Genomic DNA, 27,740 nt, shown 5'->3' on the forward strand with positions numbered 1-27,740 from the left:
GTGTTTAAGGCGTGTGGGCTTATGAGCCGCCAGGGGTGGCCCCAGAGCACCTCGCCCGGGAGACGGGGCAAGGTGTTGGGAAGGGAGCAGCGGAAGCTGCCCTGGGTCCCCAAACAGTCCAGGGGTGGCGGGGCAGAGGCTTGGGAGAGGCTTGGCCAGGGGACTCTAGGGACCAGTGACCAGCCGGTCTCCCTGCCAGCCAGCTCAGGGATGGCCACTGCAAGCGGTGCTGTGAAAACTGGATGCCACACACAGAAAAGTAAAACCCTCTGCAAAAGCCAACGCAGAGAGGATCGAGAGACCTTGAGGTAAGACCTGAGTCCGCCTGGACACAGGACCAGCAGGGCACAGACCCGAGAGGCGCTGCAGTGACCGCCTCCAGGCTCGCGTGGACCAGGGAGCTGACCACAGCGCCTACTTCCGGGCGGATCTTGAATGCACCCAGCAGCAGCTATGACGGCAGCCCCCCAAAGAGCCACAGCCCGGACACCGTCCTGACCCCTCGCGTCTGTCAGCCTGCCCTCCCCCGGCTGTTTCTGCTGAGGTGGCAGCGGGGTCATTTCTGCACACTGGTAGCAAACGCTGCGTAAACGAGGGTTTGGGCGACAGCCAGTCAGACGGAGGAGGTCCCACGCTGAGGGACCTGGGCTACCCGGCCCTCCTCCTTGCCTGTCTTCCGCAGTGCCCTTGTGCTGCACTTACTGGCATTCACTTTTCACTGCTGCATAATATTGCAATGGGGGATACGACCAAATCTGCTTTCCTTGGGCTGGACATTAGTTTTGTTTCCTGTTCTTTCGGCTAAGGGAAACAAGATTTCTAGAACATTCTCTCAGGCCTGTGTGTCCGAATGGATTTGGTGACTCCAAAACTTGGAAACATTTAACCGTCTTAAAGGATGCCAAAGTGACTGCACATGATTTTTTTTTTTTTTTAAGGATCGCTTCTCCTATTAGCTTGTTAGCTATTTAAGACCTAGATGGTCTCAATAGATTTTGGTCTGGAAACAGTACATATTTAATACATATTTATTAATTATTTTACTAATTCTCACAACGGAGACATTACTGGTGCCCGCTCGAGCAAATCGATGAGCAACGGGATGGCAGTGATACAGTGATAACAGTGATACTTTTACTAACTGATATCAGGAAAGTTAGGGCATTTTTTTCTCTCATCTTCATAATGAGAAGTCCTGGGGGAAAATCAAGTGCAAGAATAATTTTTTTTTTTTGCTTTTTTTTGGGGTCACACCTGGCAATGCACAGGGGTTACTCCTGGCTCTGCACTCAGGAATCACCCCTGGTGGTGCTCAGGGGACCGTATGGGATGCTGGAAATCGAACCCGGGTTGGCCGCGTGCAAGGCAAATGCCCTCCCCACTGTGCTATTGCTCCAGCCCCGCAAGAATGATTTTTTGGGCACTCTCCGCCCAGATGAGACCCAGAGCGGCTGCCCATGAACAGCTCCTCTGCTCCTAAAAGACCCTGATCCCGGAGGCCTACTAACTACTGTCGGCACCCAGTGGCTTCTTACAGAAATGCCTCTAGACTGGACTGAGCTACGACTCCATGGCACCCCGGGAGGGGAAAGGCTTTTCCTTTCCGAGGCGGCCGCAGTGGTGGCCGGGTGGCGACCACCATCTTATAGAGCCCACTAACCGGTGGTACGAGCTTGCAGTAACGCAACTTCTGGAAATTGCTCTGGACTTAATTTCTAAAATACCAGAAATGCAAAACCTCAGGCCACTGTTGCAGCCACGCGGCCTCATATACTCTTCATTCTCAGCAATGGAAAATAAATGATCAAATGATGCCTTTTCAGCAGGTCTGATTGTTAGGGGAAAATTCCAAATGATAATAGTGAGTTTTCTGTTGAAATATTCAATGTAATCAAAGTATATAGAGAGTAAAGTGAAGATCTTTAAGATCATTAGCTACACAGGTTGGGGGGAGGAGAGGTATACTGGGGTTCTTGGTGGTGGAACATGTGCACTAGTGAAGGGATGGGTGTTTGGTCATTGTATGACAGAGACTTAAACCTGAAAGCTTTGTGACTTCTCACAGTGATTCAATAAAAAAAAAAAAAAAGATTTTTTTTGATTTATATTATTGAGTTTGAAGTTAAAAGGCAAAGCTCTCTGTAAACTTATAAAAAAAAGTTAAGGGAATAATAATTTAAAAACAGAAAAAAAAGCTAGTAAATTTGAACAATTTTTTTTTTGCTTTTTGGGTCACACCCGGCGATGCACAGGGGTGAATCCTGGCTCTGCACTCAGGAATTTTCCCTGGCGATGCTCAGGGGACCATTTGGGATGCCGGGGATCGAACCCAGCTTGGCCGCGTGCAAGGCAAACGCCCCACCCGCTGTGCTATTGCTCCAGCCCCAAGCCTTCACAGTTTTCCCTAACAAGTCTTTACAGTCCCGGACCAGGGGACGTCGCAGCGGCTGTCTCGGAAAGGCTCTAGCACGTCCTGTGCATGCCGAGCCCGGCAACATCCCTCCAGCTCCTCAGGGTCTGCAGCAGCTCCTGGGCACTGGGGCGCTCCTTGGGGTTCCGTGCGACTAATTTCTCCAGGAGAGTTTTCTGGAACGAGAGCACAAGTCAGCCCGGAGCGCGAGAGCACACCGTCAGCACGACACGCGGGACCGAGCGCCACTCGGGGGCTGCGGAGCACTTACTTCTCTGCCTTGGAATACGGGGGGGAGTTTTCCTTCTCCCTTCAGCTGTGAAATGATCTGAAAATAAAACATGAACATGGTCACTGGGAAGCTGTTGACTTGGGGGGGGATTCACAGATGGGGACCCTCATTCCCGCCGGCGGCCTCCAGCCAGGCAGGGCCCGAGCCCCCTCAGCTCCACCCCACACTGCCACACCCCAGATCTGCCCCGGGAAGGAAGGCGGCCCCCTCGGGAGGCCTGTGCGCCTCTGACCTCAGGCCAGCCGCCCCCACCGTGCTCCTGCCCCGCCCACCTGCCCACCCTCCCTCGCGGCTGCTGCCCCCACAGGAAGCACACAGGCACATCCCACTCTCCCGGGAATCGCCTTCTCCTTTCTTCTGTTTAGGGACCACCCAGCTCAGGGCTCACTCCCGGCTCTGTGCCCAGGGGACCAGGTGGGGGGAGGCGCTGGGTTGGCTGTATGCAAGGCAAGCGCCCTGCCCACTGTTCCCTCTCACTCTTTCCTCCCTCTCTCTCTCTCTCTACCTCTCTCTGTCTCTGTCTCTCTCCCTGTCTCTCCCCCGCCCGCACCCCCCGCATCTTACAGGCTACAAAGCAGGCAAGCCATCCCTCAAACCGTTCACCCCCTGGGCCCGAGAGCCAGCAGGGGCTCTGGCGCTCGCCTCGCACGCCGCTAACCTGGGTTCAGTGCCCTGGCACCAGGGTGACCCCTCAGCACCCCTGGGTGTGGCTCAAAACCAGAACTGGACAGACTGGCTCTCAGAGGGGGCGCCAGCTCCAGGCACCCCCACCCCCAGGCACTAACAGGTCCCGAACCCCAAGGGCAGGGTGGAGATGTCACACAGCCAGTAGGGCACTTGCAGTCCCAGGCTGCCCCCCTCGATCCCGGACAGCTCGGGACAGGGCCTCGGCCCCAGGGCTGGTCTTTGGTGAGAAACTCTGACTTCCTGAATGGCCAGAGATCAAGTCCCTCTTGACTGCAGCTGCCGGGTCCAGCCGAGTGGCCTCCGATTGCCCCCGAGGGTTCACCTCTGCCATTTCCCAAGCAGTTTTACAGATGTGAGTCAGCTCCACGAAGATGATCCCCAAGGCAAAGATGTCCACTTTATTGCCATAATCTGTTGATGAAAGCTAAAGAAACCAAATTATAGTTCCCTTTAGGACTCTCGATAATAAACATACAGGCCTTCCCAAGCCAAAAATGTTATTTGAACAAAATGTCTTTTGAGGCAGGGGCGCTGGGGGTCACACCCAGAAGTGCTCAGCGCTCACTCCCGGTTCAGTGCTCAGGGCCCAGGGCTCAGACTCAGTCCTGACAGGGCTCCAGGGTTCAGCTGTGCCCTTGCGTGTGGCTGACCCCACGAGACCCCCATCTTGGCACCACACAGTAGCCAGAGCACCCAGAGTAGAGTCCAGAGCACCCCCCCAAAGCCTGTGGTGCCTCCGGGAATTCCTGGTCCCTGGCACGGAGCAGCCGTGAGTCGGGAAGGGCCTGGGGCTCCTGGACACCGAGCCACGAAGGAAACGAAACCAGTGAAATAATATCCGGCAGGTGGAGCCGGAGCCGTAGTCCAGCGGGGAGGGCGTTTGCCTTTCACATGGCTGACCCGGGTTCGATTCCCAGCGTCCCATAAGGTCTCCCAAGCACCGCCAGGAGTAACTCCTGAGTGCAAATCCAAGTGATTCCTGAGCATCGCCGGATGTGGCCCAGAAAGAAAAAATACAAAACAAAACCACAAAAGAATACGGGGCAGGAGAGACAGTTCAGGTGGTAGAACTTGTGGCTGCGTGTCTGGGGGCCCGGGTTCCACCCCTGCAGAATGTGGCCTCCGCCGAAAGCATCCCAGGGAAGGCCGGAGCCGTCAGGGGTAGGGCACCAGGCCGAGCACGGCCGGGGTGGCTCCTATTAAGTGGCAACAATACAGTGTTGAAACATAATGTGGTGCTGGAGAGACAGTACCGGGGAAGGTGCTCCAACCCCAGCACCATTTATGGCCCCTAAGCACAGAGCGGATAGGGTAAACCCCGAGAGAATGTCAAAAATAGTAAGATATGGGCTGGAGCCATAGCACAGCGGGGAGGGCGTTTGCCTTGCACATGGCTAACCTGGGTTCGATTCCCAGCATCCCATAGGGTCCCCTGAGCACCGCCAGGGGTAATTCCTGAGTGAAGAGCCAGGAGTGACTCCTGAGCATCGCCGGGTTTGACCCAAAAAGAAAAAAAATTAAAAAATAATAAGATAAAAATGTGAGTCATGGGGGCTGGAGCGATAGCACAGCGGGGAGGGCGTTTGCCTTGCACACGGCCAACCCGGGTTCTATTCCCAGCATCCCATATGGCCCCCTAAGCACTGCCAGGGGTAATTCCTGAGTGCAGAGCCAGGAGTCACCCCTGTGCATTGCTGGTGTGACCCAAAAAGCAAGAAAAAACAGGTGAGTCCTAAAGAGACAGCACAGCAGTCAAGGCAGTGAGCTGTCTCCACACACCCGACCAGGTCCGACCCCCAGGTGGGCCCCGAGCACCAACCAGCATCACTCTTGGCCCCTGCGCAAGGCCGATGTGGCCCCCAAGCCAGCCTCCCGCCCCCATGGGAAGAGCCCCGGGTCGGGCCGGAGGGCACTGACCTGCTCCGGGCTCATGTAGCGCCTGGTGCCCATGCCCGTGGTCCGTTTGCTGTCGTTCCTCAGGTGGGTGACGAGCCCGAAGTCTCCGATCTTTACTTGCGTTTCGTCCACGAGAAATATGTTGGACGGCTACGAAAGGGGGGAGACAGCACCCTGTTCACAGACGCGCCGCAGTGCGGGCTCCCGAGGGCGCCACCTCCCGTGGCCCCAGCGAGCAGGTCACGAAGACCTGTGCCACCTCCCCCCTGGGGCTAGGGCACCAACTGCAGAGGGAGGCCGCGGCCCTCGAGCTCAGGGCCCCTGAGGGAAATTCCCTTTCCAGCCTCGGGCCCGGCGGTGCCCGGGACTGCCTGGCCCCTGTGTGCCGCTGGGGACAGAACCCAGGTCGCGAGCACCACACGGCGCCTGCCTCTCGGGCCCTGCCTCCCATGGTCGGAGGGTGCTGGGGGCCGCGGGCAGGGGAGGGCGAGGGCCACAGCCCGCAGCTGGCTGCGCCTCCGACAGAGCTGCCGAGGCACAGGCCGCCGGGCTCAGGAGGAGCAGGCCCCGGGTTCCAGAAGGGGAGGCTCCCCGCAGAGCCTGTCTCGGCCGCCCCGCGCCGGCCCACACCGCACGCTCCCTCCCCCAGCCACAGCGCCGGACTCTCGCCCTGGCCCGCTCTTCATCTTGTGGTATTTGGTTTGTTTTTGTTTTTTGTTTGTTTGTTTGTTTGTTTTTCAGAATTTTATTTTTGGGCCAAACCCAGTGGTGCTCAGGAATCACCCTCGAGAATGTCATCTGACGACTGGAATGGGAAGGAATGGGAGTGAAGATAGACGGTCGGCAACTACACCAACTCTGCTTCGCTGATGACATCATTCTCATAACACCAAACATTAGCCAAGCGGCACAAATGCTGGCAGACTTCAACCACGAGTGTGGAAAGGTCGGATTGCAGCTGAATCTCAACAAGATGATGCTCATGAAAAACGAACTGGTCCCTGACGCTCCATTTGCTCTCAATGGAACAAACATCTCCGAATGCAGCAGCTATGTGTACCTGGGTCGAGAAATCAACAGGAGGAATGACTTGCTGCCAGAACTGAGCAGGAGGAAGGGAGCAGTGAGGAATGCATTCAAGAGCGTCGAAGAGGTGGTTAAGAGAACGAAGAACCTCCGACTCCAGGCACATCTTTACGATTCCACCGTTCTTCCTGCACTAACATATGCCTCAGAGACCTGGGCTCTACGCAAACAGGATGAGAATGCTATTAGGGTATCCCAAAGAGGAATCGAAAGAGCTATACAGGAGTATCATGTCTCACTCAAGTGAGAGAAGGAATTCGGAGTTCTGACCTCCATCGACGGTCAAAAATCAGGCATGCTGTCTCGTTTGCCAAGGCATCAAAAATCAGATGGGCCGGTCATGTAATGTGATTCAGAGACGATTGCTGGACTAGAGCTGTTACCGACTGGATTCCACGGGACGTCAGAAGACCTTGTGGCCGCCCACCAACTAGATGGTCAGATTTCTTCATCAAATCCCTGAATGAACGGTTTGAGGCTCTTCCTGTTCCTGGAGCAAGCAGATATCACTGGACTGCACTAGCATGCGACAGGGACAAATGGAGACGTTACTGGCGCCCGCTCGAGCAAATCGAAGATCAACGGGACTACAAGTGATACAAGTGATTGCCTTTCTGGAAGATGTGATAGATCCATCAGGACGTCGGAGGGCAGTCATCTTGGTCTTGTAGTTGGCAAAGGACAGGCGAGTGTTGCAGATACTTTTCCCAGCTTCTGCCTCATCGGCCAACACTGCTGTTGTTCTCTTTGAGGTCTTCCTTTATCACTTCTCTGCACAGCTTTGCGAGCTCGGGCATTAGCTTGTGGTTGCCTGAGGCTCGCGCCAAACCACATTGGCAAATGAGCTCAAAGTTTCCGAAGATATGCATCTGTTTGTGGCTCTCCCACTCTTGCTTGGCTTTCTTCGTGCAGTCATGGAGGTGCTGAACCAGTCGATCGTATTCTTTGATGTTGTCAAGGAATCTTCCCACATTGCCACAATAGTGCCAAAGAGCTCCCAGTTGGTGGTCATTAAGGGGGTTCCCTTCTTAAACTTAAACTTTGCAGACCTTTCTCCCCGCTCTGTGAAGTAGAATATTGCACGAAGGAGATGGTGGTCTGATCCCGTTTGGGATTTTGGGACAACAGCGACATCTGTCAGGCAAAACCATCGATTGAATATGATGTGGTAAATTTCGTGTGGGACCTGTCCACTGGGAGACTCCCATTACCGGAGACTTCCAGTAGATTTGGCCAACTGGAACTGTGAGTTACCATGGATGGTCTTGATTAACATGATGAACTCAGACAGTCTCTCACCTTGTTCATTCCATTCTAGGCCATGGGTCCCAATGTGGAGTTCTTCGGGCAACCTTCTCGGTCCTATCTTGGCATTAAAATCACCAACAATGATCTTGTAGAAGGCGTGGTCTTCTTTATAGAACTTCTCCAGCTCCATGTAGAACTTCTCAATTTCTTCTTCATCGTAGTTGGATGTTGGTGCGTAGACGACGAAGACAGAAACTGCAGGCAGTGAGCCACACCTATTCAGGTGTAATCGTCCGATTTGGGTTGTTAGGTATTCGAATGAATCAATACTCATGGCCAAGTTCGTGTTGACAAGGACACCAACGCCACCAACACCTCTGTTGTCGCATGTTCCAAGGAACAGTTCTTCTCCAGTGTTGAAAATGGCGTGATGTGATTGATGACGTCTTGTTTCAGTCAGACCAATGATGTCATACTAGATCTTCTGCACTTGCACCATTAGGTCCTCGATGGATGCTTCTGATGCCAGCGTACGTGCATTGAATGTACAGACAGTCATTTTAGTCTTTCTTCATTTTGGCAGTCTAGTTCTTCCCTGAGATTTTATCAGCCTCTCCTTGCTCATCCTTCTTAACACTGCCATATTGGGGGCTCTTTTGATGTCAGGCAAATGAGGCCCACTGTTGTTACTGTTTTTGGCATATCGAATACACCACGGGTAGCTTGTCAGGCTCTGCCGAGCAGGTGGGGTACTCGCTGTAGCTTGCCAGGCTCTCCGAGAGCGATGGAGGCTTTTAGGGTGGCCTCCAATCACCCTACAGTTATACACACACACACACACATGCACACACACACATATGGGCTGGAGTGATAGCATAGCGGGTAGGGCATTTACCTTGCACGCAGCCAACCCGGGTTCGATTCTTCCGCCCCTCTCGGAGAGCCCAGAAAGCTACTGAGAGTATCTCGCCCGCAGAGCAGAGCCTGGCAAGCTCCCCGTGGCGTATTCAATATGCCAAAAACAGCAACAAGTCTCACAATGGAGACGTTACTGGTGCCCGCTCAAGCAAATCGATGAGTAATGGGATGACAGTGATACAGATATATATGTACATATATATACATATACATATATGTATATATATATATATATAAGCACAAAAGGCTCAACCCTTAACAACATGTTAGTGATCTCTTATAGAAGGGCTTCAAGGCCCCTGGGTGGAATATAACAATCTTCACACTCTCTCCTCTATGGAGACTTTTTTGTAGCATTTCAGCGGTTTTTCATAATAAACAATACAAAATATATTATTTTGGTTCTACTTTGGACCAGGGATTGAGGTTCAGGATGGAAATATCCGAAATATGGTGGTGGGGTTGGTGTTTGAATATTAAATGTAATCAAATACTGTGAACTACTTTATAGAATAAAAGAAAAAATTAAAGGGAAAAACAAAAGCTGAGAAGACAGATTTAGAATTCATGAAATGCTATCGCTCAATTCCTGATGAAACCTTTACCACTTACCTTGAGGTCTCTATGAATAAATCCTCTTCCGTGTATGTAATTCACACCTTCAACTATTTGTTCAAAAAACTGCAACGCCAGGTCCTTGTTGGGCGTCTGGCCCCTCCTGCTGTCGATCCAGTGCTCCAGAGTGCCCTTGTCACAGAACTCCATCTTGATGAAAAGGCACTTAGTCTCCGACCTGGGCACGGGATTCACAGCAGCAGGAAGAAGGACACCAAAAAGTATACGTCACAAGAACTACAGTTCGTCTTGCAGAGGCTTTTAAAATATCTTTAGTTCTACCCATTTCTGGTGTTTAGTGATAGTACTCGGGAAGGAGGGCCACCCGGGTGGTGCTCAGGGCTGACTCATGGCTCTGCACTCGGGAACCCCTCCTGGCGGGCTCTGGGCACCAAACCTGGTCACCGTGTGCAAGGCCCTGGTCAGACTATAATGTTGAGTGATAGAAAAAAAAATTAAGAACCCGGGACCTCACGCCTGCAAAGCTCTCCTGCTGATGTCGTTTCTCCGCACCCCTCCCCCCAGGACATGCCTTTCCACTCAGAGCCCCAAACACTCTCTGGATTTCGCAATCGTGCCGGATGCTGAGCGGTCAGGAGCCGCCCCGAGGTGACATCAGACCCTGGTGCGCACGCCTGGGGCGGGCCTGTCAACTGGGCAGTGGCACCTGCGAGCTTTTGCTCTCACCCACCCTGCCTGGGGAGCACAGAGCTGTTGATATTAGCATGAGGGGCCAAAGAGGTAGCACAGTGGACAGGGCGCTGGCCTGGCACCCCATATGACCCCTGACCCCCACGAGGAGGGATCTCCGAGCACAGAGCCAGGAGTCAGCCCTGACAACTGGGGGCCAGGAGTGGCCTCCAAACAAAGTAACCATTTTTTCTTTATTTGCGTCACACCCGACAATGCTCAGGGGTTTACTCCTGGCTCTGCACTCAGGAATTATTCCTGGTGGTGCTCAGGGGACCATAAGGGATGCTGGGACTCGAACCCAGGTCGGCTGCGTGCAAGGCAAACACCCTATCCTCTGTGCTATCACTCCAGCCCCAAAGTAAGAATTTTAAAATGTCTGTCAGCTGTGAGTCTCTTCCTGCTAGCTCTCGCCTCCTCTTCCCGTGTCCCCAGTACTCTTGGACGACTTCTTACCCGCCAGCACGAGGAAATTCTCCCCCATCTTCGGACACACTGCTTCAGAGAAAAGACAGAAAAGAGGAGTCTAAATTTAAAAAATACATTTGAACAAACAGTGAAATTTTGAGTAAACACATTCTAAAGGTAGGGTCCCAGCTGCTCAGACCACCGTTTGGCTAGTAGGGCTGGTGGCTGCAATGGACCACACCTGGCAGCACTTAGGGCTGACTCCTGCCTCTGTGCTCATGGATGACTCCTGACTTAATGCTCAGGGATGACTCTTGGCTCAGTGCTCAGGGATGACTCCTGACAGTGCTCAGGGATGGCTCCTGGCTCTGTCTCATGGCTGACTCCTGACTTGGTGCTCAGGGTTAACTCCTGACTTGGTGCTCAGGGATGACTCCTGATTTGGTGCTCAGGGCTGACTCCTGGCTCAGTGCTCAGGGATGACTCCCAGCTCAGTGATAAGGGGACCTGATGTGAGGCCAAAGTAGGGTTGGGCCCACACAGGAAAGCGCCTTCTAGTACGTGCCGACCCACTCTCCCGGGGAAGGCACCCGCTAGCAAACAGAGCAGGTGCGCACGTACGAGGAATCGCAGGGGAGCATAGTTTGTTCCGGCTCCTGAGCGGAGCTGGCCTCTGAACCCGTGTCGGGAGGAAACAGGAAGCAGCAGGAAGCTCCGTCAGGGGCCGCGGGGACCCTGAAACTGCCGGGACCTTCCCGACGGCTGGATGGACACGGGGCTGCAGGGGCCCCTGCAGGGGTCTCGGGACTGAGCCAGGACCCCCTCCCGGTGGCTCCAGATTCCCTTTATTTTTTTTATTTTTTTTATTTTTGGGTCACACCCAGCGATGCTCAGGGGTTACTCCTGGCCTTGCACTCAGGAATCACTCCTGGCGGTGCTCAGGGGACCATATGGGATGCCGGGGATCGAACCCGGGTTGGCCGCGTGCAAGGCAAACGCCCTACCCGCTGTGCTATTGCTCCAGCCCCCCAGAGTCCCTTTAGAGCCCTCGGTCCCTGGCAGTGGTCACCCTCAGGCACCCAGGGGCGATAGGGCAGGGCGGTCCCACCAGCTTACAGCTGAAATTGCTCCTCCCTGTCCGTCTCCCACCACAAGGGGGCGCAGCGCACTGACGAGCCCCTCGAGGGGCCCCAGTGACAGGTCAGAGGGGCTTGGCCTGGACACAGGGTCTCCCGAGCACCACCAGGAGTGATCTCTGAGTGCAGAGCCCCGAGTACGCCCTGAGCACTCCTCGGTGTAGCCCCCAAACCACGCGACAGTAAAGAGCTGCTGAGGGCTGAGGAACTGTCCCCTGCACCTCATCGTCCCCTCAACACTCCTGAGCACTGAACCGGGAGCGGCCCTTAAAATCCACCAGGCATGAACCAGACACAAAACCAAAACAGCCTCGACCCGGGGCTGGCGCCACAGCACAGCGGGGACAGCGTCTGCCTCTCACGTGGCTGACCCGGGTTCGATCCCCAGCCCAGGTATAGCCAAGAAGGATAATCCCTGAGCACAGAGCCAGTGGTTGGGCGTTCGCCTTTCACGCGGCCGACCCGAGTTCGATTCCTCCACCCCTCTCGGAGAGCCCGGCAAGCTACTGAGAGTATCCCGCCCGCGCGGCAGAGCCTGGCAAGCTACCCGTGGCGTATTCGATATGCCAAAAACAGTACCAACAAGTCTCTCAATCAGAGACGTTACTGGTGCCCACTCGAACAAATCGATGAGCAACAGGACGGGACGACAGGGACAGTGATACACAGAGCCTTGAGCATCGCTGGGCGTGGCTCAAAAACCAACAAAGGCCTGGGGCCTGCAGAGGGGCCGGCCCCGGACCTGCTGTGACCTCTGCACTCTCCCTGCCTGGCACCGAGGGCTCCACCCGTGGGAAAGGTGCGTCCTGGGCTCTGAGGAGCAGCTTCGGCGGGAGCGTCCCAGGCGGGCCCTGGAGCCGGCCAGCCCGGTGTGGGGTGACAGCTTGGGGCAGGCTGGCAGTGCCCGGGGGCCCCGGGACGACCAAGCGGTGCTCGGGGGGCACCCCTGGGGCGTTCGGGGGCCGTGCTCGGCGTCAGGACTGAGCCCAGGTCAGCAGAGGTGAGGAGAGGGCCTCGGCCCAGGCCTCGTCCGCGTCACCTGGAGTCGGGGTCCCGGAAGCAGCGGTCGGAGCCGCTCCAGCAGTCGTGGTAGGACACGATGTTCGGGTGCCTCAAGGCCGCCAGCGCCTTCACCTCTCGCTCCGCTTTCCTGGGGCAGAGACCAAGGAGATGGCCCTGAGGAGGAGCACGGGGACGAGGAAGGCCCCCCACGGCACACGCCGCCCCTCGCCCCTCCCGAGGCCCAGAGGGATGCTGCGGCACTCGCAAGGAGGAAGGAACACCGCGAAGCAACTATCCTCAGCACGACGGGAAAAGCGGGAGCCCACGACCCCGCACGTGCAAAGCCCCGGGGGCCTGACGTGCCAAGGAAGGGGTTCCGGGCCGGGCTCCGCTGGGCTTCCGCAGGCTTGCACCGGCGCACGGCAGGAGCACGGCACGTTGGAGTCCGTGAGCTCCCTTTGGGCGGTGAGTAGTGCTCACTCCCCCTCTCCGTCCCGCCTTCTCTCCTCCCTCCCTCCTCTTTCCTTCCTTTCTTCCCCTCCTTCTTTCCTTCCTTCTCTTCCTTCCTTTCTTTCCTGTATTTCCCTTTTCTTTCCTTCCTTCCTTCCTTCCTTCCTTCCTTCCTTCCTTCCTTCCTTCCTTCCTTCCTTCCTTCCCTCCCTCCTTCCTTCCCTCCCTCCTTCCTTCCCTCCCTCCTTCCTTCCTTCTTCTCTTTCTTTTTTTCTTTCTTCCTTCCTTCCTTTCTTTCTCTTTCTTTCTTTCTTTCTTTCTTTCTTTCTTTCTTTCTTTCTTTCTTTCTTTCTTTCTTTCTTTCTTTCTTCCTTTCTTTCTTCCTTCCTTCCTTTCTTTTCTTCTCTCTTATTTGGAGTGCCCAAATTTGACCCAGTACTCAGGGAAACTCCCATCTCAGTGCTCAGTGGATGCTTCTGCTGGTGCTCGGGAGACCACCCAGTGCTGGGCTGGACCCCTGGGCTTTGGCCATACCCACCCCCTGAGCCTCCCCAGCCCAACAACCGCCTTTTCTAATTAAACACTGTTCTATGGACATAAAGTTTCTAAACATCAAGGGGTATTAGATGAGATAGTAGCACAGAAGCCAGTTATGCTCAATTAAAACCAAAGCAGTAACCCAGGAGGCCTGGCACCCCCTGACAGCTCAGAAACCCCCAGGCAGGGGCTAATGCGCCACAGCGAAATAGAACAATTTCCACCAATTTGCTTTTCCTAAATTGATTTTTGATAATCTATTTGCCATTTAATTGTAACAAGCAAAATAAAAGAAATTCTTTTGTGCTGTTAAGAGGGAAGACTTGGGGCGTGGTCGGGGACACGGGGACACTGGCAGAGGGAGGGTCAGTGGGGTGGTCGGGGAGACGGGGACACTGGCGGGGGGAGGGAGGGTCAGCGGGGTGGTCGGGGAGACGGGGACACTGGCGGGGGGAGGGAGGGTCAGTGGGGTGGTCGGGGACACGGGGACACTGGCGGGGGGAGGGAGGGTCAGTGGGGGAGGTCGGGGACACGGGGACACTGGCGGGGGGGAGGGAGGGAGGGTCAGTGGGGGAGGTCGGGGAGACGGGGACACTGGCGGGGGGGAGGGAGGGTCAGTGGGGTGGTCGGGGACACGGGGACACAGGTGGAGGGAGGGTCAGTGGGGCTGGGGCTGGAATAGTGACTGCCCGAAGCAGCTGGACTGTGAGTGATTTTGTATATTATGGTGTTTAAACAAAAATTAATAAAAATAACTTAAACTTTACGGGCCGGAGCACTCAGGAACCACTCCTGGCAGTGCTTGAGGGGAGCATATGGGATGTCAGGGATCAAACCTGGGTCGGACGTGTGCAAGGCAAACGCCCTAACCGCTATATTATCACTCCAGCCCCGAGAACAACATTTTTTTTCTTTTTGGGTCACACCGGGGATGCTCAGGGGTTACTCTTGGCTCTGCACTCAGGAATTACTCCTGGGTACTTGGGGGACCATATGGGATGCTGGGAATCGAACCCGGGTCAGCTGCGTGCAAGGCAAAAGCCCTCTGTGCTGTGCTATCGCTCCAGCCCCGAGAATGACACTGTTAAGGCCAGCTGGAAAAAGTCAGTTACACTCCTTCACACAGCCCTGTTACACAACACAGATCACCACACTGAAACAAGGACTAGTCAGCCAACACCTTCAGCCAACGAAAAATCCACTACTTACCAGCTGTCGTATTTAACGCGTTTAATGACGTAAGTCTTGCGGTCGATATTGTGGCGGGCCTTGAAGACTTGCCCATACCCGCCACTGCCAATGGGTGTGATGTCTGTGAAGTCCTCAAGAAGCCTTAAGAAACAAAGGTCACCGTCACTGTCGAGAGGTGGGAGCCCACCCATCGCTCCCCTAGCCCTCCCTCAGCCTGGAGTCAGACCAGCTTCCTGACCCAGAACCTTCCATTTGCTCGCTTTGGGCTCGCCCCTGGCAGTGCCTGAGCCCAGTTCCAGCAGCATAGGGTGGAGGGTGGGGTCTGGCTCCTTGCTCGGGGTGCTGTGCTGGGTCACAGTTCAAGCCTGGGCTCCTGCGTGCAAAGCATGTGCCCTGCCCACTGAGCTCTCTCTCTGGCCCTCAAGAATCGTCTCCAGTCGGAGCCAGGCCCAGAACCAAACCACACATGCCACCACGGAGAACCGCATCCCGCCCCAGAGCGAGGGTATGAGCAGGAGGGGGTGACACTCAGAAAGAGGGCCACTGTTTTTGCTTTTGTTTGGGGGTCATCCCCAGCAGTGCTCAGAGCTTACTCCTGGGTTTCATCAAGGCATCATGATTCTGGTGCCTGCTGGGCCCTGTGGGGTACCAAGGATCAAACGGGCAAGCACCTAACCACCGCGTTGTTGCTCCAGCTCTAAGAGGTATCCTGTGGTGTTTGAGCCCCCAAGCACACTGGGGTGGGGGTGCAATGGGCACGGGCTGACCTGGAAGGGCTGCCGGCTGCCCCGCCTGGACCTACACACCACGTTAGAAGGTCTAATGTGCTCACTGACTCGGAGACGCAGAGATAAATCTCAGAAGAGAACGACAAGTCACAAAGGTTCTTCTGGACCCCACGCCAGGCACCCTGGAGGGGAGGGGGTCAGCCCGGCTCCCGCACAGACAGAACCCCAGCCGTGGAAACTTCTAGACTCCACAGTCGCCACCCTGTGCCCGGCCAGACCCCTCTGCTCAGGACACACCTCACCCAGAATTTCATTTGCTGAAAAACTCAGGTGTGCGGGTTTTGTGACTGAAACCTCCAGGCTCTCAAGGAGCCAGGGATGGGCAACCTCCCCCCATTTCCCTGTACTTCCAGAAGCCCCGGCAATCACCCCCCAAACACCCCCCCCCCGAGAGCTGCCACCCAGTTAAAATTTAACTCCAGCTGTATCACCTCGTTAAAAATGCTGGACTTCCTAGAGTGACACTGCAAACTCTACAACTCTGATCAACCAGGAGTAAGCCATATGCATTCTCTCTCTCCTTCTCTCTCTCTCTCTCTCTCTCTCTCTCTCTCGCTCTCGCTCTCTCTCTCTCTCTCTCTCTCTCTCACACACACACACACACACACACACACACACACGTGCATGCATACACTCATCTGTCCCAGCTCTCAGCAGCTGGCCCCTTCACTGGACATGCGACTGCCCTGCTCTGGGGTCGGTCCCCCAGCACCCCGCACAAGGGGGTCTTGCCTGACCGTCTCTCCCTATGAGAAGCGACCTAGCACCTATCTTTGCACTTGATCCAAACCAGAGAGCTTCATGGCTGCCTCCCCTCTCCGGCTGACACCCACGTCCTGCACAAGCTCCTCCTGGCTTCCCTCTCCCCAGGTGCACCCCTTCCCGCCCCAGCCACACCACGGGCCCCACCTCCTCCTCTCTCGTGTCCCTTCCAGCTCGCGGCCTGGCCCCTGGCATCTGTGGTGGTGTCTCCCACGCCCAAAGCCCACAGTGGCCACACGAGTCTGTTCCCGATTCGGTTCCCAGCTAAGAGTCGCTGCTCACTTCCACTCCAGACGTGCCCGGCCGCCCTGTGGGAAAAGGGCTCCCGCATTTTCATTTACATGTTTAACTTTGGGGGCCTCTTAACGGGTCCTGGGGGGACACCGAGTTAATCTCGGTGGTTCTCAGCCAACCAGGCCGACGGCTCAGTGCTCAGGCCGGGACTGGAGACAGTGCAGCGGGGAGGCTGACCAGGGCTCACTCCTGGCACCGCACGGGATGCCCGCGCCCCACCAGGAGCGACTCCTGAGCACTGCCAGTGCGGCCCCCCAGAGCAGAGAGAGGCCAAGCCAGGCACTGTGTCCCCGTCTCTCCGCCCGCGCCTGCAGGCACCTTTGCTCCTCCAGTAAGCCCCAGCGGGGCGCCAACCTCCTCCACGCACCCCTGGAACGAGCAAATACTCTGGTGTTCTGTGCTCGCCCGAGAGCCTTCTCAGGGAGAACGAGTGTCAGGAAGCAGAGGCGGTGTGCGCGGAAGGCTACAAGCCCGCCACACGCACACATACTCACACATACGAACTCCACACTCTTACACACGCACACATGCTCACACACTTACATGCACTCACACATACATACACACATATACACGCTACACACTCCCATACACACTCCCACACATACATACTCTATTGTACACTCACACACATGCACACTCTCACACATGCACTCACCCACACACCCTCACACACATTCTCACACACTCTCACATGCACTCCCTCACATATACACACTCACACACTCACACACATGCACACACTCTCACACATGCACTCTCTCACACACACACCCCCTCAACACATTCTCACACACACACTTTCACATACACTCACCCGCATATACACACTCACACACTCACACATTCTCACACACACTCATACATACACTCTCACGCATGCACTCACACACACCCTCACACACATTCACACTCACACATACGCTCTCACACACACATGCATTCCTACACACACAAGCCCTCACACATGTTCACACACACACTCACACCCTCACACACACCCACAACACTCACTCACTGGCGGCACCCAGACCACCCGGAGCTGCCCCAGGCAGGGGCCAGGCCTTCCTGCGACGCCCGCGTCTCCCCTCACCTCTTCTCTGTGGTGTACTTGTTGTCGGCCGTCGCCTTCACAGGGGAGACCAGGGCCGGCGCTGCCCTGCAATTCAAGAGCAAATCAGAGGGACGCAGAGTCTGCAAAGTGACACGGAGCCGCCCGAGACTGGCTTAGGGGCTTGTGCGGACTCCGACATCTATAAACCACCCGCCCGAGGGTCTCCTCTGCCCCCGGGCCTCTCCTGGCCCCTTCTGGGCCCTCACACCCCAGCGGGGCTCTTGGCACCCCCGCCACTGCAGCCTCTGCTGGGGTCCCTGCGGCAGAGGGTCCCTCCGCCCGTCCGTCACAGCATCCTCGGCCCAGCCCCTCACAGCCGCACTCGGCCCTGACCCCTCACAGCTGCTCTCTGCCCCGTCTCTCACAGCGTCCTCTGTCCTGTCCCTCACAGCATCCTCTGCTCATCCCTCACAGCGTCCTCTGTCCTGTCCCTCACAGCATCCTCTGCCTGTCCCTCACAGCATCCTCTGTCCTGTCCCTCACAGCATCCTCTGCCTGTCCCTCACAGCATCCTCTGTCCTGTCCCTCACAGCATCCTCTGCCTGTCCCTCACAGCATCCTCTGCTCATCCCTCACAGCGTCCTCTGTCCTGTCCCTCACAGCATCCTCTGCCTGTCCCTCACAGCGTCCTCTGTCCTGTCCCTCACAGCATCCTCTGCTCATCCCTCACAGCGTCCTCTGTCCTGTCCCTCACAGCATCCTCTGCCTGTCCCTCACAGCATCCTCTGTCCTGTCCCTCACAGCATCCTCTGCCTGTCCCTCACAGCATCCTCTGCTCATCCCTCACAGCGTCCTCTGTCCTGTCCCTCACAGCATCCTCTGCCTGTCCCTCACAGCGTCCTCTGTCCTGTCCCTCACAGCATCCTCTGCTCATCCCTCACAGCATCCTCTGCCTGTCCCTCACAGCGTCCTCTGTCCTGTCCCTCACAGCATCCTTTGCTCATCCCTCACAGCATCCTCTGCCCGTCCCTCACAGCATCCTCTGCCCGTCCCTCACAGCATCCTCTGCCCGTCCCTCACAGCATCCTCTGCCCGTCCCTCACAGAATCCTCTGCCTGTCCCTCACAGCATCCTCTGCCCGTCCCTCACAGCATCCTCTGCCTGTCTCTCATAGTGTTCTCTGGCCTGTCCCTCACAGCGTCCTCTGTCCTGTCCCTCACAGCATCCTCTGCTCATCCCTCACAGCATCCTCTGCTCATCCCTCACAGCATCCTTGCCCTGTCCCTCACAGTGTCCTCTGTCCTGTCCCTCACAGGATCCTCTGCCCCGTCCCTCACAGCATCCTCTGCCCGTCCCTCATAGCGTCCCCTGTCCTGTCCCTCACAGCGTCCTCTGCCCGTCCCTCACAGCGTCTTCTGCCTTCTCCCTCACAGCGTCGTCTGCCCGTCCCTCTCAGCCATCATCCCCCGCCCCTTCCCTCACGGTTATCCTGGCTTCAGTCTCCTCAGCACCCTCGAGGCCCGCCCGGGCTCTTACAATGGCCCATTCCCCAGACCTGTATCTGGCCCTTCCCGGGCCCTTCCCGCGGGATGGTTTTCCACACACCTCCGAGACTTAGCGCATGAGGCCGACGAGCCCTTGCATGAGGAAGCTCCATTTCCAACACATACTGGCCTCTCTGTCAGCCTGAGAGGATTCCTGAAGCTCTGGAACACAAGCAAGCAGAAAGCCGCCTCAGCAGAGGGCGCCGCCTGCATCCTCTCCCTGCTGCCCTCCCCTCCCCTCCCCTCCCCTCCCCTCCCCTCTCCTCGCTGGCCCTGGGCCGCATTTCTCTGCCCGTGAGACAAACAATCTCACCCGTTTCTGCATCCTCCTCGATTCTCTGGCCCCATCCGTGTTCTCACACAGACGCATGCACACATGCATCCATGTCATCACATGTACAAGCAGACACACACAGCAGGCAGGGCAAAGACGCCCTGTGAGCCGTGACCAGCAGGAGCCCCGAATCCCCAGGGTCCCCGAAGGCCCATTCGAAGGCTTGTCCACAGAGCTGAGAAGCTTCTAGTCTCATTGACCCCTCAGGGCTTCCTGAGCGCCTCCAGACCGCAATGCTGAGGTGGAGAGACGGGCCGGGGGTGGGTGCACTGCCCGCCCCGGGCTCCACCCATTCCCCAGCACCCACAGCACCCGGAGGTCCCGCAGGAGGGACCTGTGAGAGCAGAGCCAGAAGTAAGCCCTGGCCAGAGCAAGACAAAAGGCCCTACAGTGCTCATGAGTCCATCTCTGGACACCTTTCGTGCCGACCCCAAAGGCAGAGTCTAGAGTTCACTGGCGGGCAACGTCCTGATACACACAATCCTCATTTTCACTCAGTTCTGACTTTTTTTTTCTTTTCGGGCCATATCCAGCGATGCTCAGGGGTTGCTCCTGGCTCTGCACTCAGGAATCACTCCTGGTGCTACTCGGGGACCATACGGGATGCCAGGGATCGAACCCGGGTCGGCCGCGTGCAGGCAAACGCCCTCCCCGCTGTACTGTCACTCCCATCCCAGCTGGGATTTTTAAAGGCAGAAAGAAAACTCAGGGTGAAACCCGTCTCTTTGTTCTTGTTGCAGTGACCAGGATCCACGCAGGGACGAGCTGCACCCCTGGGCCCTGGGCGGCTGTTCGCTTGCCCTGTGCTTCTGCGGCTCAAACCCGGGACTCCGTCCGTGCGTGAGAATCACACGCGCCATGTAGGAGCTCCCGCCCCCGCCCCAAGCACCCTCCTAAGAAACCTCTTCTAGAGGTTTCTAGAAGGAGCAAGAGCGTAAACCTACGGGCAAACAGGGAGGCAGGGCTGGGGATTCATCTCAAAGCAGGGAGGCACGAGCCGGGCCCCGGCCGCACCGACAAGGCAGCAGGCGATGCATGGAGCTGAGCTCGGAGCACTGAGCTCGGAGCACTTACCCAGACCGGGGACGAGAAACTGCCATCACTGAGGCTGCTTCTGCCAGAGCAACTTCCTTCCGAGAGCGACTCGGGGCTGCTGCGGGGAGGGGGTGGCTGAGGTGAGGGACACCCTGTGTCCCGCTGTGTCCCCTGGTCCTGAGGCCGCCCTCCCTCCGGCCGCCCCTCACCTGAGCCCGCGGGATCTGAGCCAGGGGCTGCTCTCGCCGCTGGACGCGCTGGACACGCTGGACGCGCGGGACGCCGCCGAGGGCACTTGGGATCTCCAGGGGCTGCTCTCGCCGCTGGACGCGCTGGACGCGCTGGACGCGCTGGACGCGCTGAACGCCGCCGAGGGCACTTGGGGCCTCTGGAAGGCACCGCGGCCGCCGTCAGGCCCCACCACGGCCTCGCCACACTGCCCAGCTCCCAGGGGACCTCCTCCGCCCCAGGGCGTGTCCAGTCCAAAAGCACTTGGGGGGGGGCTTAGGACCGAACCCCCCCCCAAGGCCCAGAGGCGGGAAGAGAGCCCCGGGGTCTGCAGCGTGACCGGGGCACAGGCAGCCTCCATGCAGACGCAGGGAGCAGCGCCAAGCCCACGGCGACGCCTACCGCAGCCGCGTCCTCCGAGCGCAACTTCTCCAGGGCCTTCTTGGCGGCCTGCTGCTTCGCCTTCTGCTTGGACACGGCCAGCGCCGAGCCGTAGACTTTCCCGTTGACTCTGCACCTGGACTGGAACCTGGGCCGAGGGCGAGAGAGCAGGGCCGGGTAGCGGGAGGCCCCTGCCCGGTGGGGGCCGCCCCTGACAGGGCTCAGGGGCCACCCTGGGTTCCGCACTCAGGGATCACACCGGGTGGTGCTCGAGGGGCCGTAGTGGACGCCAGGGATCAAGCCAGGCCTGGCCGTGTGCCTGGGCAGGAGCGGCAGGTAAGGGCCTTGCACACGCCGCTGACCCGAGTTCCAACTCAGGACCCCCTTTGATCAGGAGTGAGCCCTGAGCTCGGAGCCGGGGTGAGCCCTGAGCACCACCAGGTGTGACCCCCTCCCCCGACACAAAAGCCAACAAGGCCCCTGTACAGCCTCTCCAGCCCGGCGCCAAGAAACACGGAATCTGATTTGTGACTTGGCAAGAAAGAGGCAGACACAGTGACAGGCCAAAGCCTTATCAGAACAGTGACTCCGGGGGGTGCAGGGTCGGGAGGGTCCGGCCTTTGCGTTTCCCAGCTGCTCCCTAACTCTCCAGCCGTCGGAAGCTTAGTCACAAAAGCATGGAACGGTGATTTTATTTTTAATTCCCCAAATATCAAAAGCTGGTACCACAGAGGAGGAGGAGAAGGAGGAAGAAGAGAAGGAGAAGGAGGAGGAGGAAGTGAAGGAGGAGAGGAAGAGGAGGAAGAGGAGGAGAAAGAAGAGGAGAAGGAGCAGGAGGAAGTGAAGGAGGAGAGGAAGAGGAGGAGAAAGAAGAGGAGGAGGAAGAGGAATTGGAGGAGGAGGAGAGGAGGAAGAGGAGGAGGAAGAGGAGAGGAGGAGGAGGAGGAATAGGAGGAGGAGAAGAAAGAAGAGGAGGAGGAAGAAGAGGAGGAGGAGGAGGAGGAGAAAGAAGAGGAGGAGGAGGAGGAGGAGGAATTGGAGGAGGACGAATAGGAGGAGGAGAAGAAAGAAGAGGAGGAGGAAGAAGAGGAGGAGGAGGAATAGGAGGAGGAGGAGGAGAAAGAAGAGGAGGAGGAAGAAGAGGAGGAGGAGGAGGAGGAGGAATTGGAGGAGAAAGCAGGAAGAGTAGAAGGAGAAGGAGGTGGAGGAGGAAGCAGAGGAGGAGGAGGAGGAGGAGGAGGAGGAGGAGGAGGAGGAACCCTGGCGAGTGTTCAGAGGTGTGTGAAAGGGAAGGGGACCCGGCCATGGTGGGGACCCCACTGTCCTCGCCCTCCCCAGTCACCGGGCCTTTGTGATAGGCGAGGAGCACAGACAATTCCAAGAGCACTGGACCAAGAGCCCAGAAACGAGGCTGCCTGGGCCCTGGACAGACTCTGCCCTCCATACTTCCTCCAGGGAGCACCCAAGATGCTTCCTCCAGGGAGCACCTCCATACTTCCTCCCAGGGAGCACCCGAGATGCTTCCTCCAGGGAGCACCTCCATACTTCCTCCCAGGGAGCACCCGAGACGCTTCCTCCAGGGAGCACCTCCATACTTCCTCCCAGGGAGCACCCAAGATGCTTCCTCCAGGGAGCACCCGAGATGCTTCCTCCAGGGAGCACTCTCCATACTTCCTCCAGGGAGCACCCGAGATGCTTCCTCCAGGGAGCACCCGAGATGCTTCCTCCCAGGGAGCACCCTCCATAATTCCTCCAGGGAGCACCCGAGACGCTTCCTCCAGGGAGCACCCAAGATGCTTCCTCCAGGGAGCACTCTCCATACTTCCTCCAGGGAGCACCCGAGACGCTTCCTCCAGGGAGCACCCGAGATGCTTCCTCCAGGGAGCACCCTCCATACTTCCTCCAGGGAGCACCCGAGATGCTTCCTCCCAGGAGCACCCTCCATACTTCCTCCAGGGAGCACCCGAGACGCTTCCTCCAGGGAGCACCCAAGATGCTTCCTCCCAGGGAGCACCCAAGATGCTTCCTCCAGGGAGCACCCGAGACACTTCCTCCAGGGAGCACCCAAGACTCTTCCTCTCAGGCCCGTCAGAGACAGGGCCCAGCCTGGCCTTCTTCCCACAGCTCCCCCCGCCCTCTCTGCCCCCCTGACTCCAGCCCCCTTCCTGCCTCACCCCAGACTCTCTCGGCCCCTCCCAGCATGAGCCTGCTCTGGAGAGCGACACCCCAGCCGCCAGAACTGGGCCGGCCCTGCTCGCGGGAAGACCCCGCCCGCACACCCCCACCCCTCAGGCTGGGGGCCCCGCCCACGGGGTCCGGCTCCTCCACCCCGTTACACCCTGCGCCGGCCCCTACCCTGAAGACCAGCCCGTGGGCCGGAAGCCGTGGCCGAGGGGGCGGACTCAGCTCCACTCTGACCCCCGAGGGGTGGACAGGGGGTGAAGACCACCGAGCTGGCGGAGCTCGGACACAGGGTCACCCAGGCCTAGTCCGTCACGGACAGGAGCCCCAAGACCCGGGCAGTGGCGCATCCAAAACTGCTTTTCCGAAGAGGAGCCCTGGGCTGCAGCCCGCGAGAGCCGCCCACGGTGGTTTCTGGGGAAGCGGCCGCGGGAGCAGCCCCCCACCCCCCAGACGCCACCAGCCCCCCGGGACCTCCCGCCGGCCACTCACTTTTGGCCCTGCTCTTCGCACTCGTAGATGACCCGCATTCCGCCCTTCTGGGCAAACGTGTTGAGCTGGCCCACGTGGTTCTCGGGCATCGAGAAAGCACGTTCTCCCTGCAAAGGAGAAACCTTCTTTCCTTCTCTTCTTTTTTTATCTCTTTATGGGTCACACCCGGTGATGCTCAGGGGTTCCTCCTGGCTCTGCCCTCAGGAATTGCTCCTGGCGGTGCTCGAGGCTCAGTGAGAGCGCCCGGGCTGCAGTGCTGACCGGGGCCTGCCCCGAGGCCGCCCTGGCCCCCGGCCTGCCCACTGGGGGCCCCTGGGGTGCCCAGGGGAAAGTCAGGGCTGGTGCCTCCCCCTCGGTGTCGCTTCAGCCTGGAACCCTTGACTTGGCTTCAGAAACGGAACGAGACGCCTCGAGTCTGTGTTGGAGCCTCCTGGCCCTGCCCCTCGGCACGCAGGTGCTGGGGGGACGCGGGGTCCTGCCCAGGTAACGTCCCCAGGAGCGCCCCCCTCACCCCGCCCCCTGACCTGGCCCTGGCTGGGGTGGCCACACCCGGCTCTGTGCCCCAGTGTGCTCAGGGGACCTCATGGACCGGCCTCGACCAGGCCCCCGGCGGGCACAGGCCCGTCCGTCCGTCCCCACGCCCTCCTGCCTGCCTGCCACCTCTTCTCTCCTGGCACTCAGTGCTGTCACGGGTGGGGGCGTTACTCCCCCGCCCCCTAGCTGTGCTCACCCCCCGCCTGGTCTTTGCCTCAGAAACACCTTCGAGGGGCTGGAGCACAGCGGGGAGGGCGTTTGCCTTGCACGCGGCTGACCCGGGTTCGATTCCCAGCATCCCATAGGGTCCCCTGAGCACTGGCAGGAGTCATTCCTGAGTGCAGAGCCAGGAGTCACCCCTGTGCATCACCGGGTGTGACCCAAAAAGTAAAAAAAAAAAAAAAAAAGAAAGAAAGAAAAGAAACACCTTCGAGGGAGATCTCTTCAGAAAGCTTCTCTGTTGTTTTTGGGGGGGAGTCGGGAGATGTTGGTGGCGAGAGCCAGCAGTGCTCGGGGAAAAGTGCTCATGGAACCAAATGCAGTGCCAGGATTGACTAGGGTCGGCCACTTACAAGACAAGCACCTCAACTCCTGTTCCAGCTCTCCAACCCCCGGACCCGTCCCCACCTCCCTCTCCGGCTCCTCCGCCTTCCTCCAGCAGGGGGCGCGACCCTGGCAGCCCTGTCCTTCTCGCCCCTGACACCCTACCTGGGCCTGACCCGCCTTCCCCGCTGGCCCCTCCGTGTGCCTCTCCCTGGGGGCGGGGGGGCCACAGACCTCAGAAGGCAGAGGGCTGAGGGAGAGTCTTTCCTCAGCACCCAAGTGATAAAGCATGTTTGTGAGGCCCTCGGTGCCTCTGTGTGAATGTGTGTGTGTGTGTGTGTGTGTGTGTCTGTGTCTGTATTCAGGACCTACTCATGAACCGTGTGTGTGAGTTTGTGTTTGTGTATGTGTGTGTGCGTGTCCATGTATGTAGGCTTAAGACCCACTCACGTTCTGTGTGCATGTGTGTGTGTGTGTGCGCGCGCGCGCACGGGTAAGGACCCACTCACATTGCATGTCTATATCTCTGTGTGTGCGCGTATGTCAGTGTGTGTAAGCTGAGGACTCAGTCATGTCCTGTGTGTGTGAGTCTGTGTGTGTGTGTGTGTGTTTAGGCTGAGGACCCACTCATGTCCCTTGAGTGTGAGTCTGTGATTGTGTGTGTCCGTGTGTGTAGGCTGAGTACCCACTCACACTCTGTGTGCACGTGTGTCTGTGTGTGTAGTGGTGAGGACTCACTCTCGTCCCGTGTGTTTGAGTCTCTGTGTGTGTGTGTGTGTGCACGTGTGTAGGCTGCGGACTCACGTTCTGCGCCTTCAGGACCTCGAGTGCGGCCTTGGCGGCGGCGTTCCTGGCCTCCTTCTTACTGCTGCCCCCCGCTTTGGGGAACGTCTGGCTGCCGACAACCACCTGAAATACAAAGCTGACGGCGACGGGGAGTCACAGTCTGGTGTGTGCTGGGAGGGCGCGGAGCCCACGGCTGGCGGAGGTCACCGTGTCCAGCCCCGAGCCCAGCGGTGTCCCCGAGAACAGGGGGCCTGTCTGAGAAAACCGCTTTGTCCCGGGACCCTCCCAGGGCTGCAGCCCGAGCCCACGGCCGTGACTTCAACACGACGGTTTTTAACCGGAGTTCCCATTTCCCAGGGGCGTCACTTTTCCATATGAAAACGGGGGCGCGATGCGGGACAGGGCCCTGGCTCCGGGACACCAGAGCCGTGCGTGGGTCGCGCGTGCCACGCCGGGCGGGCTCTGGGCGGAGACCCACCTGAAACGCCTGGACAGGGCCGAGTGGGGCAGCTCCTGGTACTGCACCTCCTCGCCGTGCTGCTGTTTGAATTTGTTAAGTTCGTCCATGTAGAACCCGGGTTTAGAGTCGTCGGCCATTGCTCGTCCAGGCGGAGTCGGCAGAGGCGCCGCGGTGCTGCCCTAATGTCTGGCCACTCGTCTACGCAGGGGACACGCGGCCACATCAGTCTCCAGTGGGCACATGTCCCCCCCACCCCCCCAGGAAGGAGGCCCATCGTTCCTGCCTCCGCGCTTCAGCGGGGCAGGGCCAGACCCTGCTCTGGGTGGCTGGGCCGGGGCTGAGGGAGCCACAAGGCCGCGAGTCCAAACACGGGTGCGGGCACACGGCCGGCATCCCTTTCAGCAGGGCCGGGAGCAGCATCGGGGCGAGGGAACAGCCCGGGCAAATGTGAGGGTGTGAGTTCAACCCCCAGAGCTGCAGCCCCCACAGTCCGCGTGCCCGGGGTCCCCAGAAGGGACAGAACTAACCCCGCAGGGCCAGCCTGCTGAGGAGGGCCGAGAGGGGCTCCCTGGGGAGGCCACTTGCCTGGCACACAGACCTGGGTTCAACCCCTAGAGTGTCACCCTGAGCACAGAGCCAGGAGTCAGTCCTGAGCACCACCAAGTGTGGCTCAAAAACAGAGAGAGAGAGAGTGGGGCTGGAGCGATAGCACAGCGGGTCGGGCGTTTGCCTTGCACGCGGCCGACCCGGGTTCGATTCCCAGCATCCCATAGGGTCCCCTGAGCACCGCCAGGCGTAATTCCTGAGTGCAGAGCCAGGAGTAACCCCTGTGCATCGCCGGGTGTGACCCAAAAAGATAAAAAAATAAAAAAAAAAGAAAGAATGTACATGTCCGGGCATTTCCACACAGAGGCGCGGGGTGGGCGGGGCGCCTTGGGGGAGGCGGAAGAACGTTCTGGAAGGCGCAGGGCGGCGCGGAGCGGCGCGGGGCGGGCGCGAGACCTCCGGCGCGCGCGGGGCTGTGGGGAGCCGCGGGAGCGACCCCAGCGGGCGCCCCACGTCGGGCTGACCCGGGACCTCGCTCCGTGCTGGGCAGTCGGTGTCCCCGGACCCCGCCCCCAGGCCCGGGTCGCTCCGGAGGGACCCCGCGCCCCAGCGTCCCCGCACTGCGCCCCGTGTTCCCAGTGCGCCCCGCTCACCCCCCGGTGCTCCCCGCGCGCCCGGGGCACGGCCCGCCCCCCGCGCTGCCCCGTGCCGACACCCCCTGGACCCCCAAACCGCCCGACCCTGGGCTGCTGCCCGCGGACCCCCCACCCCCAGGCCTGGACCTGCGCTGCCCTCCCGGCTGGCCGCGCGCCGCTCCCCCGACACCCCAAAGCCGCCCCTGCCCGCGCCCGCCCCTGCCCGCCCGCCGCTTGCCCGGCGCTGCCCCCGGCCCGCTGCCCCCGCCCTGTCAGTGCCAACGCGCTGAACTGTCGCTGACACCAGGCCCGCCGTGCCCGGCCGCTGCCCCCGGCCCCGTCTGTGTCCGGCCCCGCCCGTGCCTGGGCCGCTGCCCGCCGCTGGCCCCGCGCCGACACCGGCCCCGCCGTGCCCGGCCCGCTGGCCCCGCTTACCCGGCGCCGACCCGGGCCCGCAGTGCGCGCCCCCAACGCCCCGGGCCCGGCTGTGTCCGGCCGCGTCTGTCCGCGCCGCCCCGCCGTCCGCCGTCCGCCGTCCTCCCGTCCGCTGTCCTCCCGTCCGCACCCCTCCCGTCCG

At 58.9% G+C, this 27,740-nt stretch overlaps 1 protein-coding gene across 1 annotated transcript; it reads right to left on the reverse strand.

Moving 5' to 3' along the window:
* Positions 1 to 62: 62 nt before the first annotated feature.
* Positions 63 to 27,740, reverse strand: EIF2AK2 (eukaryotic translation initiation factor 2 alpha kinase 2). The gene is made up of 18 exons (XM_055121368.1): positions 27,599 to 27,740; positions 26,001 to 26,180; positions 25,541 to 25,658; positions 23,660 to 23,766; positions 21,008 to 21,134; positions 20,682 to 20,765; positions 20,587 to 20,606; positions 20,417 to 20,495; positions 19,020 to 19,170; positions 17,504 to 17,636; positions 14,585 to 14,707; positions 12,426 to 12,536; positions 10,299 to 10,340; positions 9,150 to 9,330; positions 5,307 to 5,435; positions 3,712 to 3,813; positions 2,682 to 2,738; positions 63 to 2,586 (listed from the first exon to the last, which is right to left on the reverse strand). The coding sequence occupies exons 2-18, from the start codon at positions 26,117 to 26,119 to the stop codon at positions 2,464 to 2,466; spliced, it is 1,806 nt and encodes a 601-aa protein (XP_054977343.1). The 5' UTR covers positions 26,120 to 26,180; positions 27,599 to 27,740; the 3' UTR covers positions 63 to 2,463.

This window comes from Sorex araneus, chromosome X (genome assembly GCF_027595985.1).
Source record: "Sorex araneus isolate mSorAra2 chromosome X, mSorAra2.pri, whole genome shotgun sequence".
NCBI classification, from domain to species: Eukaryota; Metazoa; Chordata; class Mammalia; order Eulipotyphla; family Soricidae; genus Sorex; species Sorex araneus.

Bases quoted from the DNA above. Each gene is read 5' to 3' on its own strand.
- EIF2AK2 (XM_055121368.1), bottom strand. From the start codon at position 26,119: ATGGCCGACGACTCTAAACCCGGGTTCTACATGGACGAACTTAACAAA. The intron at 20,766-21,007 runs GTAGGCGTCGCC...GGTGCCTTCCAG, and splicing joins GCTCGGAGGACGCGGCTGCG to AGGCCCCAAGTGCCCTCGGC. The intron at 19,171-20,416 runs GTAAGTGCTCCG...CTTGTGTTCCAG, and splicing joins GTTTCTCGTCCCCGGTCTGG to AGCTTCAGGAATCCTCTCAG.